This window comes from Marmota monax, unplaced genomic scaffold, assembly GCF_021218885.2.
Source record: "Marmota monax isolate L192 unplaced genomic scaffold, Marmota_monax_Labrador192_F-V1.1 WCK01_AAM20220418_F8-fsc00129, whole genome shotgun sequence".
In the NCBI taxonomy this organism is placed as follows: domain Eukaryota; kingdom Metazoa; phylum Chordata; class Mammalia; order Rodentia; family Sciuridae; genus Marmota; species Marmota monax.
The window spans coordinates 3,578,811-3,600,392 of NW_026693811.1; the positions used below are offsets into that span (position 1 = coordinate 3,578,811).

General features: G+C 33.3%; 1 protein-coding gene across 5 annotated transcripts in view; it reads right to left on the bottom strand.

Moving 5' to 3' along the window:
- Nucleotides 1-21,582, bottom strand: part of Kcnh7 (potassium voltage-gated channel subfamily H member 7) — a 466,241-nt gene that overhangs the window by 125,914 nt on the left and 318,745 nt on the right. For 2 of the 5 annotated variants that reach the window (XM_058584961.1, XM_058584960.1), the window contains exons 4-6: nucleotides 9,461-9,889; nucleotides 4,806-4,826; nucleotides 4,356-4,379 (exon numbers count right to left, since the gene is read on the bottom strand). In XM_058584961.1, the coding sequence (XP_058440944.1) occupies nucleotides 4,356-4,379; nucleotides 4,806-4,826; nucleotides 9,461-9,889 (474 nt within the window). The remainder of the gene's footprint in view (nucleotides 1-4,355; nucleotides 4,380-4,805; nucleotides 4,827-9,460; nucleotides 9,890-21,582) is intronic. The other 3 variants (XM_058584962.1, XM_058584963.1, XM_058584964.1) reach the window with 3 other exon arrangements.

Consider the following 21,582-nt stretch of genomic DNA (forward strand, 5'->3'; position numbering starts at 1 on the left):
CATATTGAAATAGATATCATTTGATTATAAACTGCCTTTCTCTTATTTCTCCTTTATATTACAGTTATGGAAACATGTTGATCTTTCAGAAATGGTTCAATTTTCTCTGAATTTCATTTTAGGACAGTAAAATAAACAAAACATTTGAGGATAACAAAACATTTGGTGGATCAATGAGACATCAGTTCTGGTACAGTTGAGAAACTCTGATATAAGGTCGTACTCAGAATTTATAACTCTATTGCAATCACTATTTTAGCTTATTAACTGGTTGAAAATGTTCTAAACAGTTATTCTGTTTTTCTTTAAACTCTTAGACTTAATCTAAATTTTCTTTTAAATTGATAAATGTAAGAAATTCAGCCTATACTTTGAATAAAATATGCATGCTACTTAGATAAGACATTTGCAATTTATTTCATCCTAAATAACAAAAAATCATTTTGTTTCATTCTATGTCTTTGAATCAGATGCTTAAATGTAGAAGTATTTTAGAGTCTGCAAGATGAATAGCATTGGCTTCCATTCTTGTAAACTCTAAAATCCAACAACAACAACAACAAAAAACATTTCCAACACTTAAGGTAGGAATTAACAATATCTTTATTTCACCAGTCCTACATCTAAGCTGATAGAATAATAGTCCAAAAGGGCATGAGAATCAAGGACTAGAAATCAGAATACAAAGTTTCCTACCTCCTAGGTCTACATTCAGAGAGGCCATGGTGAGGATTTAAAGCTGAAAAGCAGCCTCACTGAGTGAACAGATGGGATTTAGGATGCTAATGAAAGAAAGAAGAATAGCCTGAAAAACAAAGTCAATGAATTAAAGAAAACAAATGGCCAGAATTAGAAGGAAATCATAGATTTAATATAAAGGAATATGAAATTCAGAAGTGTACAGGAGAAGTTCATGTTCTGTATGGACCATCTGCAAGATGCATGGCCAGATCTACCTTTTCAGTATATTAGGATAAAGTGGAAAATCATGACCAAGTAGTGGGTCAAGTTTTAATAAGTTACAAATGTTTGATTAAAAATAAGTAGGACAGTGTTCAGCAGCAAAGAAATACCTATACCCTAAGACCAAGCTAGGGGCTAAAGCAATAGCTGAGAGATTTTTAGATTGAAAATATATCAAATTTACCTGATGAGGCTATTTAAATTTATCATGAATTATGAAATACTGAAGGAGAATATATTATTTTTAGATAATACTAGAAAAATAAGTAAGAATATAGTTTTATAGACATATTTTAGATATAAATTACATATCTGACATATACTATATATAATGTTATTTAAAATTTTATATATATGTATAAAATATTGTCCTTGAGGGTCAAATAGAACAAGAGAGAAGAAAAATAAAAAGATTAAAATTATTTTAAAATTTATTTTTGAAAAGGGATCTTGCTATGTTGCCTAGTCTTATATTCCTAAGTGTAGCTGAAACTTTAGGTATGCATCACCATGCCCAGCTTAAACTTGTTTTTAAATCAACAAGTCTTTGTACAATATTTCTCAGGACATTGAGTTTATTTTGCTAAAGATTAACAAAACTCAGAATTCGAAGTGTCTTAACATTAAAGAAAGTGCAAACACAGAGTTTCATAATAAAGCATTATAGAAGAACATTGCTGATAGGCATAAGGCAACAAGTTTAAAACTTAGATAAATAAGAAATAATCATTGGATATTTAAAATTTCTGTTCAATTGCCCGACATAATTTACAAAAGAAAACTGTCATCACCAAAAATCAGTTATCAAATCCTTAGAAGGTCCCAAGATTCTGGGTAATGGCAAATGTAGCTTCTGAGAAACAAGTTGCATTCTATCAATTTCTTTCTTTTATGAGTCTGATGGGTTTCATGGCTAGAATGGAGATAAAAGCAACAACAAATCTTGGGAGTAGATTTGTTTCTGTCTTGACAGACTCATAGACAAGTTCGAAACTGAAAATACTAATGTTAGAAAAATGCAGGGTTACTTGAGCTAATAAGGAGGTAGAAGAAATGGGTAAAATTTTATCAGTGACATTGTTTAAGTTCAGTAAGTGGAATAACTTTTTTCATAGATGATTTGGAAAACAGAACAGATATAGAAACCACTCAGTTTGAAGTGAAATAAGTTTATGAGTGATTGAGGTAAAATTTGACACCCTTCACATATTAGAAAAATAGTTAAAAATACGATGTGTATATACATACATGGGTTATACAATTTATTTGAAATAGCTTTTCTACTTTGTGATAATGATTATACTATCTAAAAAGAACTCTGGAGTGTATTTTTAAGAAGTCAGAGTGCTAAGGGAATTTATTAAAGGAAACAGGTCCTAAGAAAGAAGGTTAAATGGAAATTATTTAGTTTTAGAAGAAAAGAGTGAAAACCAATTTTCTATCTTTATAGTGTGGTATTATTTTGACTACTAGTAGTTAGAGAATATCTCTGTTCACTGGGGATAGATTAAGGGAAAGAAAGTACACTTGAAGGAAGGAGAATTTAGTCTATCTCTTTGTGCAGTAGTAACTAAAGCAGACTTCTCCAGAAAGTTAAAGAATGGCTTCCTCTGGAGATAAAGACACCCATACCACTTGTGCAGAGTAATTTATTCATCTAAAGGGAATAAACCAAAAAAACTTAAAGATCTTCCAAATGCATTTCTAAATTATTTATTTTATCTTGTAAAGAAACAATTTTTGATTGAATTAGGTATTAAAATCATTAATTGTCACTGTGCATTTTGTATACAAAACAGTATAGAACTGTGTGTCTTTTATTTTTTAATATTTTATTTAAATCCAGCTTAGAAGTAAAGCCATTTTTTTAAAAAAATGTACTTAGTATATTATCATGTATGTAATTAATATATTAATTGTTCTTGAAAACCTTAAAAGACAAACATACCTAAACTTTATTTAATAGTTTTCTAAATGAGTAGCATGAATAAAACAATGAAAACTATGAAGTGTATATTGACATTAAACCTTTATTAAACTTTCTTCAATTACAGTGTTTAAATTTAAAAATATGAGCATGTTAAAGCTTTTCTACAAAGTTTTACTGATTCTTAATCCCAGATTGACTTTGGCCATTCTACTACATGCTTTATGTTGTACAATTGCTGTGTCATCTGAAATCTATGTTAAAAAATAAAAAGAACATATTTATTTAGATGATTGTTTATAAAAGAGAGAAATGTTTGAGGATAAATGGTTGATTAAATGGGTAGGGCGTGTAGCTCCCTGGGCAAGTGGCAGAGCACTTGCCCAGTATGGCAAGGCTTTCGATTCCATCCCCCACACGGCAAAAAATTTTTGAAAAATTAAAAAATAAAAAGAGTTGATCAAATGTATTAGTAAATGAAACTAAAATAAGGTGATTACAGTTTGACAATTAGGTTAAACATCAGTTTGAAAGATATGCTACCCTAATTTTCTATAATAGGTTCAATTCCCACTATATTTTTAAATATCACTAGAAAATTACGGTTACTAATTTATTCCTAATCCTTAAATATTAAATCATACTTCACATGAACAAGTTGATAAGAGCTGTCTATATCCTGTTACATTCTGAATGATGTCAACCAAACCTACCACCTACAGTTGACACTAATTGGCTCCCTTTTAGAAATCCCAGTGGACAGGCCAAGGACAGAATAATCATGTAGATGAAATCCCATCTCACTATTGGAGTTCATCTGCATAGACACTTGTTGAAATGCTTATAAAGTTTGAAAGTAGGGGGAAAGTTTATCATAATTTTCCTTACTTTTAAATTGTCCTGATCTGCTAACCAGAAAACATCTTTGATCTCTAGTGCTATTAACTCATAATCATCACCAACTCTGAATTTATTAGCAAAACAATTGAGAAATCAATATGCAAAACTGCACAGTGGTCAGAGTATCAGTGACATACAGAAGAAGCCAAAACAGGGAATTCCAGGTTATGAGGGTTACTGGTGGAGACGTTTTCATGCAACACACATGCACAAAATGAGTCACTGTCACCATTTGCACACCCACAGCAGCATGCATGGCCTAGGTAAAAAGACTAAGCCAAAAGAGTTTTCAATTTGATGAGAATATCATGATTATCATGTTTTTTTGGTTCTTGTATCTATTGCAACATTGGAGAAAACAGAAGAGAATTTCAAATTTTTAGCCAAATTCAAAATTATCCAGAGTGTTGCCCAATTAGACATAACTGAATCGTGGCTGTAGGTCATGCTAGTGATTTCAGACTAATATAGTACACAATTAAAATGATTAAAATATAATGTAGAAAAATTGAAAATGATTTTCATGCATGTACAGTATACTACTACAGGAAGCTTAAAACCATACCCCCTGCCATCCAGGAACGTGAAACTAGTTTTAAGGAAACAAAAGAGGAACAAGTAAAGTGATGCTGTCATATAGCACTTTGTTCATTTTATTTAATCTTGTACTAATTTTATTCCCTGAAATAGGCTTATGTGCTTCTTTTATACTAGAATATATTTAGCTTGGTATTTGTTTATTTCCGAATGATTTAAATATTTATGAAATGTTCATTGTCAACCTAGGGTTACACTTTTTGCAGAAAAAAAGGCATTCATAATCACTTTGATGACACAGCTGAGAAAGTAACAATGTCTCCAGCAAATCAAGCCATGATGTCTCCACCAGGCACCTGGGCTAGCTAAGGGCAGCATGAAGATGTGGCACTGAACAGGGCATACAGCAGGCAAGTTGACATGCCGAATAAAAGGGCCATTTAAGCATCAGATGGTGAGACTTGGGTGCGTACGTTACCTTTGACATTGCGACCATTGTCTGTTTTAAGCATATAAGGACACAAAAAAGAGAGAGATATAAAAAAACGACTAAAATTATGTTATACACACTGGATAACCTTTGTAAAAACTGTCAGTGAAAACAGGAGGTAAAGATTGAAAATGTAGCATTAATTGAAATTAACATTGCCTACTATCCAACCATATACCAAAACTATTTGCCATAACAGACAGTCTGCTGAAATACATGAAATATTTATCTGAATTTAAATGGATTCCAAGGTACGTATTTTATAATTATGACAGTTTGGGGACAATACCCACAGCTACCTGAAGTTGTGATAACTGTCAATGTTGTCAAAAGCCAATTTGGTTATTTCTTTGACCATTACTTACAATATATTCAGAGAAAGATTACACAATATTGTGCACGTTAACTAATTTTTTTCTATACTTAACCCAGTATGTTGATAAGAAAAAATGTTTCTAATACAACAGTTTATTTTAATAAATTATTAACTACCTACTCCCCAATGTTCTTTAATGTTTGTTTTAAAATAGCAAAAAACAATTAAAGAGTCATTCTTATGTAAAACTAATGGGGAAAAATTCAGTAAAAGATTTGTCTGGATAAAGGGGATGTTTTTTATCTGTATTGTCACACTGCAGTGTGGTATCTAGAATATTTAGAAAATTTGTGTAAAGTGGGCTGAGTTAAAGTCTTAGGAGCATTTTTAGATGTATTTTCAAATTGGAAAGTTAAATGTTACATATTGTCTGTTTACAAAGCATGTATCAAGAGTTTTCAAACACTAAAGTTAAAAAACAATGAAGTATTTTCAAACCATTCAAATATATCCAAGATTTTAAACATCTGTTTAACATTTGGTTGACATCGATAGTATCACTGTGCACATATAAAAACTTTACTTTTTTCATTTTTATTTTTGGTACTGGATAGAACTCAGGGTCCTTTATAGCCAAGCTATATCCTCAGACCTTTTAATTTTAAAATTTTAAGATGGGGTATCACTAAAGTTGCTGAAATTGATCTTAAATTTGTGATCCTCCTCCCTCAGCCTCCAGAGTTGCTGGGATTACAGATGTGGGTCATCTTACCTGGCCAACTGTGCACATTTAAAATCTTGAGATATATAACACTTGTGTCAAATCTTACATTTAAAGTAATTCCCATAGTGTGGCATACTGAATTGCTGGAGTAGATATTGCCTTTTACAGAGATATACAAATAGAATGTTGCCATTGAGGACGACTCTCTTCCTTCTTTGAGGGAGTTATGAAAAGTGAATAGGGAGGTTGTAAGAAATATTGATTACACAGAAATAATTTCTCCATGAGAAGATGGGTGATAAAAAATGAGTAAATAACAACTGCCTTCATGTAATTAAAATTTATGTTTGTACTCACCAAACCTAGAAACTACAAATAAAAATTTCAAATTTTAAGAAAGCAAATAAAATTTAGATTATATTGTTAATGCAGCTTTGGCATTCCAAAACAAAGTGAGATGTTTCTGGACTTTCACTGAGATCCGCTTGCTATTTCTTCATGGTAATGTAAGTGCAGAAATTAGAGTAGTTAGAGCCTTTTCTAACAGTTCAACAGACTAATTTCATGTATGTTGAATATAATTATAAACAAACTGAAACTTATGTTTTGTATGTGTATTTTTACAATTTTGTTTTTCTGGTAGTACATTTTTATTAAATTTATAAATGGATTACTCTCTGATTTATTAGAAAAACATATTCTGGTCCTTCACCATGGATGGTTTGAGAGACACAGTTCGAAGGTATTGGATAAACAAGAGGACTATGGAAAATATTATGCACTGTTATATTTACAAAGTATTTAAAGTTCCATAAAAATAGCCTATAGAAGGTGGGATTTTTCTGTCTGAATGAGACAATAACTGCATTCAAAGTCTGGTTTATGTTGGATTTATTCTGCTAACCAATTTGATGGATTCATAAACTAAAATCAGTTTTAAAGATTTTCCACCTACCCTTTTCAATGTCTCAGATTCGAAAATATAAAAAGATGTAGATGTAGGAAATGTAATTTCTTCTATGCCCACCAGTGATTTTGTAGCTAAAATTGCTCTAAAGCTGAAGTACAAAATACCCTCTAAATTTATCGATCTATAGTCACACGTTGAGTATAGCATCTGGAAGAAAGTGATACATTTTCTGAAAATAGCCTAACTTGGATGGGGGAGGAAAATTGAGAATGATCATAATATTAAGTGTCCATTCATAGTACCTGTACTGAGCAAAGCAAAAATATTATGTCATCCTTTCCTGTAATTGTGCCAGCAACTGTGTTCTAAAAAGAGACCACATAAACTGAAAACAATAAAATTAAGTTATGAAATACCACCTAAGCTATAGAGAGCCACTGTCAAAGTCTGTAGGATGATTATGTAATGTATCAGTTTAATTTTCAAATTTATTGTTTTTTTTTTTTTTTAATGGTTCATCCTAAAATTTGGGTACTTTCCTGAGAATTTCTGGATGGTCAGTCTCTGAAAATGTATGATTGCTAAAAATGATCAAACTAGCTGGAATAATTAAAAGATTTATTGGTGGTGTGAATTATCATATGGAACTCATGGTTGTTATTCAGTCCTAACTCTTGTTCAAGGATCAAATTATAGAGGTTTTGTTCTGTTAGGAAATGTTGAGCCCAACATCACCAGAAGGTGTAGTTCCTTACATGATTACCCAGGTTGGGAGCTGTCTTTGATTTTATTTTCCTTTTGACCTTCTTTGTACAAGAGATTAAAAAGGGTGTACTAATTGCTCTTTTGAAGTATGTATTTTTTCAAATCTGTCTTATAGCAAACTGCTATTTCTGTTTCTGAGATATTGATTTATCTCTTTGAATTCTTTCCTGACAACTCATTTTCTTTCAACTTTTCTGCCTTTTGTACTTCACTGTGCCCTTTAGATAAAGATCCACCACATGATTCAATCCTAAAACTCTGGTTTAAATTTAGAGTTTTGGCAAGCAAATAATGCATTATTTCCTGATGGGTGAGATTTTCAAACATAATTCATGAGCATGGTCCTCTCAATATCAAACACACACTTATTGAACACCTGTTAAGAAGTAGACCATTATGTGGATACTAGGACTGCAGAGCTAAATACCCTAAGCACCTGTGCGTGGGCAGCTCATAGCGACACAATTATTTCTTTGAATGCCTACCAACAATGACAGGTATATAATACATAATAAATAAAGAATGCAATAAATGTTATAATATATGTAAATATTGCTCTGAACACTCAGCTGTTAAGTCATTAAATGTTTCTGGTTTGGGAAGGGGAAGTGGATGCTGGCAGCTGAGCAGGAGTGTGAGGGGTACAGAGGGTAATAACATTTCAGGCAGAGGAAAGTAAGGGGGAAAAATTTGTTATGTGTTTTGGGAACTGGCAAATGATCTTGGCATTGGCTTAGAATAGATTAGACAGTAGGTGAGGCAGTTTGCTGAGGATAAAACCGAGGCTTGAACAGGTAACTGTGACCATTTTGTGAAGTGCCTAGTCCTGCGTTCTAAGGAGCCTCAGGATCAGAATTTCAGCTTCACTGAGACAAAGGGCAAACAGCATGGTGATGAGGGCAATGAAGGAATGAGAATCAGAGGAAGGGCATTAGCCTCTCCAGAAAAACAGCTCTGAGAGTCAGAAAAGTGGGACTGAAGCATTCAGGACTCTCAGACTCCTGTGGAGAGTTCAGTAACTCCCTCAGGGAGCAGAAGAGAGGGAGGGAAAACACTGCATAGATTTGACTGTGGACTCTTGAGACAGGCGATCCTGGGTTTGAAGCCAGGCTCTGACACTGACTAACTCTGTAATCTTGGGCTAGCTATCTATTAAGACATCCAAGCCTAGTTTTCTCATCTATATAATGGGGCTTAAAACTAGTTCTTAATTTATAAGGTTAGAATTAAATGAGAGTCAATGTTTGCTTGCACTTATATTGTCTCAGGCATAGAAAGCACTCAAAACACAATGTGACCCATGATCATGCTAACCATGGCTTGTTTCTGTGGTTGCTTTTCAAGCAGCCTTATTTTCACCTGTGGGTCATATAAGAATGTGAACACAGAGAGGCCAGGGAGGAATTCATCAATTCTGATTTTGCTTTTCAAGTTCATTGGTGGGTGGGTTTTGTCCCCTACCTTTTCTCCTGTCTCCTACTTGTACTTCATCTCTGTCAATATTTTACATTTTCATAGCCCTCCCTTTGGAAAGAGTAAGCCAGTAACACGGCACACTTCTCTTCCTTCCCAGGGCATGACCATTTGCTACATGTGGGAAAATTAATTATGCTTGAGCTTATAGTGTTCATCATCTAAGTACGCTTTATATTAAACATTAATTAATTAACACTCCATGAAGTAGGCAGATAATGGTTATCATACTATTTTAGAAACATTGATGAAGAAGTCAGAAGAAACCAAATTATTCACTAGAGTTCAAAAAAGACATGAAAAACAATGCTGAATATTAGACCCACATGTTTAGTAGCCTTTAATCACATTTTTTTCTTCCAAGGCAGAGGTTTAATGTTGAAATAAAAATTAATTAGGAAATAATCTTTCTTTACTCATTAATGTAATTCCATGTGTAAAAAAATTTGACATACCTTCACTGGCATGTCGGTCTCTAAATATGTTCTTGGGGTGGACACTGAATCCTTCTATGTCATGTACTGAAGATGCCCTCCGTATGCTACAGAGGCTTTCTCTTGATCTGGAGTGGGTCAGTTGGGAACTTGACTGCAGCATGTCAGGGTAGAGTCTGTCCCATTGCCTTTTGGGAGAGGAATGGTCAAGAGGTCCAGATATATTCACCAAGGGAGAGCATTTGCTGGGCTGTATCAAAGCTTTTGTATCATCTGCTTCAGAGGGGCTGCAGCTTTCTTTTGTAGGAGACTTAAAGTGCTTCATGGCTACTGAATCATCACTGTGTTTAGATGAGTCAATCACTACCACATCAGGATCTTCTTGTGGTAAGGATTGCTTTCTGTAAGTGAGAACTCTCAGGGCAGGGAACTTGAACCCAAAAAGTTTCCCTACAAAGGGAGACAGGAAAGAGCATTGTTGTAAGAAAATGAATATAGCTTTAAACAAAAACAAACATTGTCAATTCATATTTAAACACTAAGTAAAAAAAAATTAATCAATATTTCATTAGGGTCAGCTACAGTTGGAATAAGGGATATTATGAGAAAACTTCTCTGAAAACAATATGAATTATCTTACAAGTAGTAAGAAAACAGAAAAATGTGTTCATTATGTTTCTTAGATAAAATAAACTCCAGTGTTAGGAAAGTATTATTTAGATGACAGGAGACTTTTTCAGCTTTAATAAATTAAAAATATGTTGTTATGGTTTAGATATAAAGTACTCCCAAAAGCTCATGTGTGAGACAATGCAAGAAGGTTTAATGTGAAATGATTTGGTTATGACAGCCTTAACCCAATCAGTGAATTAATCCAGTGTTAGGGATTAGCTGGGTGGGAACTGTAGGCAGTTAGGGTGTATATGGAAGAGTTAACCCTGGGGCTGGCGGGGGACAGGGGTTGTCTGCCTTTTGTGTTTATATTTTGTCTCTGGTAAGCAGAGCTCTATCTCTGCTTTTTGGTGCCATGGTACCAGCTGCTTTCCTCTACCATACACTTCTGCCATGATATTGTGCCTTATCTCAGGCCCACAGGGATGGAGTCAGCCATCTATGGACTGAGACCTCTGAAACCGTGAGCCACCAAATAAACTTTTCCTCCTCTAAAATTGTTCTTGACAGGTCTTTTGGTCATAGCGATGAAAAAGTTTACTAACACATTTTGTTGTACATTCTCAGCTCATATAGGAGAGGAAAGAGGAGGGCATCATATGAGAAGGGACAAGGACAGGGATGAGTATAGTGTGTGTTTGGAAGTTACCAATGGGAGCTATAGGGAAGGAAAGGTGAGGGAGTGAGGAGCCAATCTTATATGTCTTGAAGGTTTATGTTGAATAATATTTTAGGTTGATTTGAGTGGTAAAGGGTTCATCTGTGTCACAGAGTTTCCTCATTCCATCTTGAATTCAGGAAAGACTTTTGGTTTCCAAAGAGATGTACTGAAATAATAAGAATTTTTTTCTGCTTTCTTTTTTTTTCACTGATAATCCTGAAATTTAAGAGTATGACATGAAATGTCAAACATCTCTAAGAATAGAATATAGAGAAGGGCAACAAAATACCAACATTAAAGGATGGATATCAAAAATTTTAAATTAGTTCATAAATATATAACAATAAAGCATTCAACGATGAAATGTAATTTTAACAAAGACATAGTAAAGTGTGCAAATTTAAACAAGAGGATATAATTTTTTCCACCCTTTAGTTTGGCAGTAAATGAAAAAAAAAATGAGCATAACATCCAGTGATGGCAAAGATTACTGGTTGCTCATTCTGATTCTTTGTTGGTGGGATTACATATTCCTTCACACTCTGGAAGAGTGATCTGACAATAATTAAGGTGAAAAAAATACACGATTTTCATCTCAGTAACTCATATATAGCATATTATAAAGGCATAAAAAATAGAAATAATCTGAAGTCCATTATGAAAATATGTAAATAAATCATGGAATTTTTTATGCTTAGGAATCTTATGACATTCTTAAAAATGTACGTATTATGTATACACACACTATATATATACATCATATATAGTGTATATATATATATATATATATATATATACACACACACGCATATATACATGTTTTGATTGAAAAGTTGTTCAAATATACTGTTAAAAAGAGAGTTTTGAATTAGTATGTTTATGATGTTATTATTCATAAACAAAAATACAGTAAAAACCTATAATTGCTCATATAAGTTGCATGGCAGCAGAGAAAGATGTGGAAGAAACCATTCCAAACTTTTACTGCTAATTAGCTCAGTGGAGGGATTTGAAAGGAGGTTATAATGTTTGCATTCTCCTTATATATCTCTACTGTTCATTATAACAATCAAGCATTCTCTTATAAATTAAAAAAATAAAGCAATAAAGCTTCCACCCCTGAAAGAAAACAGAAGTTAAAAGAAAGCATCCAAAGAGTAATTTGTAATGCAAATCTTCTCTAAGTATTATTTGTAAAAAAATGACAATAAGTAAAATTTGTAGTTTTAGGGAAAGTATTCTGGGTCCACATCACCCTATGGATTTATAATTATATGTTGCTTTTCTGGTTATTCATCTTATATTTTTGGTCTACAGGATTTCCATCTTTTCATATTCTTAAAATATCATGGTATCATTCTTTAATAATTTACTATGGACTTTTAAGTGCATTGCAGATGGCTCTAAGACATGGAAAAACACTTATGAAAACTCATGAAATTTTCTACATTTTGAGTTTATTAATTTCAGTGATGGTCTTACCTACACATATGTTTTCAGTTCTCTTTAATTGAATGACTCACAAATGTATATCTCTAGTCTGGTCTGAACTATGAGTTTCTAACTTGCATATCTAATGGTGTCACCAACATTTCTACTTAGAAATCATAAAAACATCTCAAAATCTTATAGCAAATTCTGATCTTGTAATCTATCCCTCCACGCCCAGCCTTTTTTCAGTGAATGGCATTACATCCATCCAGATGGATCAGACTTAGACTTGAGGGTCATTATAGAAATTGTTCTATCTCATACCCATTACTTACATCCAATTGTATCAATCAATCCCCTAATTGTGTTCATTGTTCATCTTCTGAATATCTTCTGAATGTTTCCATTTTTATTACTTCTACTACTGTACCCTGGCTCTAAGCTACTATAATGATTCACCGGATTTCTTATAATAGAGTGATAATCCACTTTTAATATGTTCATATTTACCTTATTATCCATCCTTAAAATAATATTTTATGCCTTTTAAAAACTTCACAGCTGATCATATACACTATTGCCTAATCCTCACTTCTGTCCCAATGTCTTGCTTTGGAAATGAAGACAAAATTCCTCCACCCTGAAGCTTTAGCTATCCTCCTTACTATCTGGAATCCATCCATAAGGACTTTTTAATTCCTCTGGAGGCCTGTGTGTCTATCAGACTCCAGGTTTCCTTCTTTTTTGGGATTATGCCCCACAGTTATTTTCTTAAGGAAGTTTTTCCTTTTTTTCTGAACCATATAAGCACCACTTTATGTTTTTCACACAGATAATAATTACACATTTGCTGATTGTCCAGCAAATGGAGTAGAGGCCTCCTCAGGGAAGGGCACCTGTCTGTTTTGCTCACTATTGAGTCTAGTCCTGATTGAGAGTCTGATTATGGTATGATGGATGGATTTCCATAGACAGGTTCTAAACTTAACTGAGAATATGCTCAACTTTTATTGTCAGTGGATGGTCTTACCTACACATTTCACCATTTTACAGAGGTTATTGATTGCTACCATTCTGATTCTAGAATATACAAGTGTCAAGCTCCTCATCATCTAGCAAAGTTTATATAAAGTACATGTTACAAAACATTTTAGAATTTAGCAGCCTAATTTGCTATTGCAACCTTTCATTCATGGTCTAGGAGTTAAAAGTTTTTAATATAATTGAAATAAGAATTATCTCTTTGATAAAAGACATGACACTATGCAAAGACAAACCCCAAGTACATTCTACATAAGACTCTTGACTAATAAAGATGAGAGTACCCAGTCTGCACAAATAAGATTAAATATGGCAGTGTATGGCAATAATTGTTTTGCAAGCATTGTTACATATTTTCACCAGCAACTTTTATATGATCAGGTAAATTGTCAAGTTAAAAATCAGTGAACTACATCGAAGTCATTTGATTAGTTTTTAATGAACATGAAATTGAGTTATAAAGTAGTTTACAAATCAATTTTGCAAGCTTATTACAATACATTGAAGGTCAGTGCCTAGTTTTATTCATTCTTCATCAGTTACATTACCCTCCTCCTTTAAAAATAGTTCACTGGCTTTCTTAAAGTAATGACCACACAAGGCTTTTAGTTTGCTCTTATAGTGCAGGCATATCCAAGGTGGTACAGATGGTCTTTTCTGCATCACTAGGTTAATATGATCATGTTATATTGCATTACAGATTTAGTTGTCTAACAGTAGTTCATCCGGAAAGAATGCACATTGAGAAATTTGCATAGTGCTAACACTTTCAGGCATGAAATATAAAACGTAGATAAGTGTACTATTCTTATGAATCTTAACAATGAAAAAAAATTACTGTAACTATTCAGATTTTATTATATTTATTTTCATACTTGAGTAATTAAAGTAGATAATATTTAGCCTCTCATAAAATGCCCAATAAATGTGAAATTAAAAAAAAACCATAATAAGGCTTTCAGAGATTTACACATTCCCAGAAAAATAAAAAGTTCTGAGAAACTACTTATATGATGAAAATTTTGTTTGAACACATTATTTTTAGTGAAGAAGGTGTATATTTGCTAACACATAGGATATTAAAAACAATATCTTTTGGGGGGAAGAACAAATAATTCTGTAAAAGTCGACATCTATTTTTAATCATTGAAATTCCTCATGATATAACTTAACTGTTAGTTCTCAATCATGTCCTTGCTTCAATTTCTCATTATTTCTACAAAATTTTAGAGTTTTGCTTATCTAATTATTTTTCTATGTAAATCCATTAAAATATAAATTAAAATGATTTAATTCTTGCTTAATTAATTTACTTAATTGAATTATGGCCTGCAAAGTGGAGATAATCTTAAATGCAATTAGTCATGCCAACCAGAGACTAGCTGGGCCAGGAAGGAGTGTCCATGAGTGTGGAGTGAAGTGGATTTGGGGATGCTGTAAAGTCCATAAACAGAGGTCTTGCCCCTCATGGAGGATTCGTGGTGGTGGGAGAGTATCTAAGATTTAATCCCTGCAAATAGTACAAAAGATTTAACGGGGAGTATTCTCAGGAGATGTATCTCTAAGGAAGGCAGGATTGGAAGCAGAAGTTAAACTGAAGCTTTAGCCAAGCCTCCTGGGAGCTGTGGAGCTGGGAGAACACTTTAGGGTTGCTGCCTCTACAGTGATTGTTCTCATGCCTCACTGCAGCAATAACTTCCCCATGACCTCTATCTACTGCCCTAAGACTCCTATTATTTCAAGATTCCAATTTGGTCCCACAATCAGTCTGCTAAATGAAGTCAAGGTATCTGGCCTTTGTATCTCTGCATCAGCCAGTCACTGGTGATAGTCACCCCATAGAGGTCATAACCCTGGATGAGGTAGTTCCCTGCCTTTGATTACAATTCCCAGTGAGGGCAGAGCTGGGTACCAGATGCAGTCAGTGCTCTAAGCAGCTAGGTTGTCCCAGTCAGAACGAAGGGGTCTGGACTTTATACCATAGTGTCCAGTACAGAAAGGGAGAAAGGGGCATCTTCTGGTCTGAAGAAGTCATCTCATGAATTAATTCCAGTCAGTTATTATGACACAAATAAAGATATATGAAATAATATCAGCATGTCTTTCTAAAGTTAGGATACTCATATATCTGACACTTGAATTGGAAGCCTAAAAATAAGTGGGAATTTGTTTTTCAGCCAGATAATCCTGTATGTATAAAGAAATGTGATTTTAATCCTAGAGTCAAAGAGAATAAAAGATCAAATTTGATGGGAGATATAGGGAAGTTGATTGATATGTCTGCTTTTTCATTTTGGGGAGACAATTTTTATAGAGGCACCCTGAAAGGAGAAAACTCTTTCTTATTGCTAAATATTTAAGAGGTATATAATGCTTATGGGCTGCTAGAACAATCCAGAACATTTTGAAAGGACTTAGCAGCTAAACTGGGAAAAAGTACCACTAAGTGTGAACTCAGTACTGATAAAGTGGTTACCCTGATCGGTGAGTGAGGATCTCACCAGCACAGCCAGTGCAGTTTGGTGCTAGTGATTAACAGATCTTGTGGACCTGAAGCTAAATATAAGGCTCCTCAAAGGAGCAGAAGTGATCAGTGAATGCCTTGAGAAACTAAGAACTCTGTGAAACATACTAGAAAAAAAGTGTGTTTTTACAAAATTACAGTGAGTGTAGGACCAAATTGGAATCTTGAAGTAATGTGAGTCCCGAGGCAGAGGCAGAGGTCGGGGAAGTCAGTGCAGCAGCCAGGCATGAGAAGATGTAGTGGCCACCAATACCAGTGCATGTCTGCAAACAGGTCCAAAAATGTTGATATTATCTGAGAGGCATTGCTTCCAGACTGGCCAGGTAATCATGAGAGCAAAGAGGCAGAAAATATACATTGGAATAAGGGAGAAGAGAGGACAAGGTGATGGGTGCTTTAAGCCACTCAAGGTTAAAATCTTTCTGTTAAGAGAAGCTGGAAATTAGAGCAAACACACTAGTATTATATACACTTAATTAGTTTCTAATGTGTAAAATAACTGCTTAATAAATCTATTCATGATTTACCTATACTGTAATTTAGTTTCTCTCTGATAGATTTCTTCCTTTTCCAAATGTCAAGTTAAAGAGTGCATTCAAATCTGGCAAAAGTGATAATACTGTAACCTAGATTGATCTTCAATGAACATGCAGTCATCACATCAATAAAGACTCTCTTAATGGAAAGTTCCAAACACAAATGGGACAGACACCAGTTTCCCAAATGCTGTTTGAATAGGAACTGTCCTGGATTCTGGTATTGCTAGGTTACAAAACCTTCCAAATGATATTCTCTTGGGGGCCTCTCTGGAATGTGTATGAGGATCTGGGCATTCACTTACATCCATTGTTAATGAAGGAATAATGAGTAATTTTTACTAGCAATTTTCTTGACCTGAGAAATACATATTGTCCAAATGCTAGGTGGATATGACACAAATTTGATTACATCTATGACTGAACTTTTCCCAGATTTCTTTTGGCAACCATGACATGTTTCCTTTTTCTATATCAAATTTAATTTTCAGAATGAGGAGACTTCCAAATACATAATAATAGTAAACAATTAGTTACATTTTAAAACCTTTAATTAAATTCATCTGAATAATGGATTAATTGTATAGGAGTGCTTGCTGAATGGGACATTCTGTTACTACCACTCTTCATCTTTGAATTAAAGAATGACTTTCAGCTCCAAAGGAGAATAGTAAAAACACTGTGAAACCCTTTTATAAATGAGCTTCAGTTCTACAGAAAATTTCTTTGTCCGTTAGCTTGAGGTCTGAAAACAGATATACATTTGGGGGAGTAATGCAGCTGTTGAGACAAATGTATATTTTATGTGTTAATTATCCAGAGCGACTCCATAACATATGAATATGTTTTTAGTAGCTTAAATTAGCTAGATAGTTGTCTAAATTATTGGCTATATTTTGTAAGCATCAACTTAGCTTCAGTGGATGCTTTTAGAATAATTCAAACTTTAATTTTAGTAAGAAAAAGAGTAGGGTTCTCTTTGATTAGTAGAGTATGATTTTAATCTTTTCAAAGATAACGATATATCCTTTACAGTACCTTAATAAGATTAAATGCAAAAGTTTATTTCTGAAAATTACTGTCAGAATAAGATACTATAGAAATTTGAGCTTATTTTGTGTTTTACTTAAAATTAGTTTTACTTAAAATCCATTTTTATGGTTTTTATCTCATTGTTAATTAACTTAGACTGTGGCTTTCAAATTTTCATGGGTGTCAGAATGAATTGAAATATTTGTTAAAACACAGATTGTTGAATTTCTGTGTTTCTGAATCAAGTGTTCTGGTATGAGGCAAAGGACATGCATTTCAAGCATGTTGAAAAATCATGCTGATGGTCTTTTACTTGGAGAATCACTGACTTGTCAATGTGGCCAATGTTCATTCAGCAGAAAAAAAGTAAATCATCCAATGCAAAATTAATGTATTCATTTATTTATGTTTTCTACCCACAAATACTGGGTACGTACTATTTGCAAAATATAGACATAGTTGAAAGAACATACAATGTCCCTGCTATGAGATAGAGATGAAAGGTTCCTGGCACTTTAAATAAGGAATTTGTCCTATAGTATTCCATATCCTCACCTCACTTTCTGGTTTTATTTTGTGATGCCTTCATTCACTTATTGTATTGTCTACTCGGTGAACAATGTTACTAATGTAGTTGAGGGAACATGGGCAGGATCAAGTCTCAGGGGAGAATGCTAAACAGGGGGAAAGTCCTCAGGAATAAGTATGCTAGGAGGAATTATCACTATTATATTTTATCAGAGGGGAGACTATGTTATGCAAATGAAATGGCATGAAATGAATAGTGGTTTCAAGAAAACTTTTGTGAAGTAAGGGATGTGATGGGAGATGAAGCTGAGGAAGCATCAGAAGCCATGTGGAAGGTCTTGGATTTATGCACACTTAGGGCTTTGCAGTTTTATATTCTGGGGCAATAGAGAAACACTGCAAGGGCTATAAATAATGGATTATTATGATCTATTTTAAATTTACATATTATCCTGAAGAAAAGAAGCCAAAAGCAGGGATAAAATTATGAGACTATTTTTCAGTCCAAATAAGAGGTGTTGAAAGTCTGAGCAAAGAATTTACTGTAGGATGAATGGGAGAGATATTTAAGAGGTCTGTTTTGACCACCCATTGGCAAAGAGTTGAGAGGATTAGAGGGAAGGAGAAGCTTAGCATCATGCTAGAATTTCTGGCTTAGGTGGCTTGGATGATGATACCATTCGTTATGAATGAAGCTGAACAATTTTTGGTGGGATAGGTTATATGGTTGTTCCAGATAGAACCTTAAATTTTAGCTTAAAATGCTAAATCTTCCAGAAATATTAAATTTTCCAAAGCATATATCCATTGAGCAGGTGGAAACACAAGATTGTAAGTAATGAGAAAAGTCTAAAGAAAGTTTTGAGTCTAAAGAATATAATGGTTCTTGAGAAGGTCTTTTTTCCATATGTAACAGACAAGTTTGTCCAAATAGGATTTATATAGAAGATGACTATGAAGCGAGGAAGAAGAAAAGAACCTCCTGAAAGATTAAACAGTGTTTAGGAGTAGAGTTAAGGGAGATGTGATTTGTGTCTCTGTGGCAGAGCACTTGCCTAACATGTACAAGGCCCTGGGTGGGGTCCCCAGCACTGAAATAAACAAACAAAACCAAAAACAACAACAAAAATAAGGAGACGTGAGGAATGCAACAAACTGGAAAGCATGCCCCATCTAAAGTAGGTGGCCAGTATTCTGTTCTTATTATGTAGGATGTGTAGCTATGTGTGTGTGTGTGTAAGTGTGTATGCCAGATATCCTAATTTTAATGTGTAATATTCCATTTTTCAACATGTTGGCAACAAATTTAACTAATTAAAACTTTTAAAAATATGATGTGATATAAACAAAATGTGTCTGTTGAAAAGTAAGTTATTTATTTTCAGCAGCATGAGTATGAGCAACAGAAGAAGGAGCCAGTAGAAAACATTGGCAAGAGAGGGGCCATCAGTGCAGATGCATTGAAAGAATGGAGTCTGATCCATCTCACTTCCCAGTGAGACACATTGATTGAGGGTGGGCTGTTTAGGGCATTCTCACCCCAAGCCTTCCCATGGCTCGGCTCTGAGACATCAGAGGTGAGGTCATCTGTGGGGGAATAAAAGAGTGGATTTAGGATCAGATTCAAGTGAAATCCAGAGAAGGTTCACAATATTGCTAAGGAAAATGGTGAAGAATCTGAAAAGAAAAAAAAATGTATTTCATATATAGTTTTTGACAGGTAGTGTAATCATTTATTTACTTGATAACATTCAATATCTTCTTGAGAATAAGGAAAATTTAACTTGAGCCTATTGTGCATTAGGAAATGTCTAAATATTAGCAAAGTCTTGATATTTTGTGGATTTTTGATGGTGATGGCAACACTAAATCAACCTAAATTGAAATAAAAAGTATTTTACGTTGATAAAAGAAGTGAAAATATTATTTTAAAAATCTCTTTGGGAATATAAGTTGAAAGCCAATTTTTATTAATGACTTCAATAGCTTTTAAAAATAAGATTAAAAAGAAAAACACTCTTTTTCTGTTTGGAAGTATATTGTTCAATCAAGATTTTTTGTTTAATTTAGTTTCCTCTCAACTCTCTCAATAAAATTTAGCAAATTACAGTGTATATATTTTTAACCAGAATATGATACCAGATTTATGTTTTAGAATAGAAGACATGTAAAATTCAAATATATTTTTCAATAATTTAAAATTATACTTCAAAATATCTTATTTAAAATGGATAAATCTATTTTAAAAATAAGAAGCCTAAACATTATTAGTATAAACATTAACCCATAATTTGGTTCTATTCTGCACTGTAGAAATATTTCATAGCAGAGATATTAAAATAGGAACAAAAGAGAACAACTCTTTCCATTGGTATTATTAGCTCCTTTAGAAGTGTCTTCTTATATCTAGTAAGAAAAGTAAAATTTTCTTGTATCATTTCATTGTTTCAGATTGCATAATTTTTATAGAAGCCATCATTTAGAAAAACGTTCATATCTTTTATTTGCTATTTATATTTATTATGTAGAAGTTAATTGGCTCAGAGTGCAGTATTTATTAATTTGATAAGTATACCAATTAAAAATAACATTTTTATCTGTAGTTGTTTCATTCAAAGGGACATAAATGGTAAATACATATGTGGCCGGTCTTATATCTCACACAGATAATAAGTTTGTGAATAACTCAATTTTCCCAAATAAATCTCCTGACTTTTCTTGTGTAGGGCCCTTGACTCTGAAAGTTAGATATTTAAACTGAGGAATAATCTACTACTTCATGAAACAAGTCTCTGTTCTCCAGAACTTATTCAGGTTCTTTAATCATAGTCGCTTTTAATGCTTTATCTTTTCTATTGTGCATTTAGCACTTTTTCTTTTCCTTGATAATCTCATTTTAAAGCTTTATTTTTAAAAATCTGTACCTCTTATATTGTCACACCACAGTTTTTCCTCTACATTTCAGAAGGAGTTAAATTCATGGAAACTCACATTCTTTCCAAAACAAAACAAAACAAAAACAGTAACATTTTTCCTTTTCCCACTACTCTAACTTAAGTCCTACCTCCCTGGGACATACACACACATGTGCATGTGTTCTCTCCCTCTCTCTCTCTCTCACACACACACACACAGACACACACACATATACACACAATTACATTCACTTTATTTACGTAAGAGGTTAAGCAGTGGTTAAGGATAATGCCAGATTGAAATTTGCTTTATATGTATCATCATATACTTCTTTGTAACCACAGTTCCATTTCTGATCACTTCAAGTGATATTAAAACTTGCACTTGGACAGTAGGTTGGAAATAATATTATTATTTTGAGTTTAAGAAGTGTTTGCAATAAGGTGGATTGGAATTTGATCATCTTTACTTCCTTCCTTCTGTATTTCTTTTCTTCCTTCCTCTCAAACAACAATGTTTGAAATAGTCAAAATCATTATTTGCACTAGCACTAAAATAGTACTTTAAGAGAAAATAATCACCAGTGTTTGCCAAAGATGACATAATATCAAGTAGTAATTGGATGTATCAAATGTTATCACACATTATTTCTACTTATTAAACTTTTCTGCTTAATTTAAGAATCAATTGTTAAAATACTGACACCAAGTAAAGGGAGATATAGACCACATAAGGACAAAAGGGTGCAGTTAAAAACGACATACTGGTTGTAAACAATGGGCCTCTGAAATACTCTGGAAGC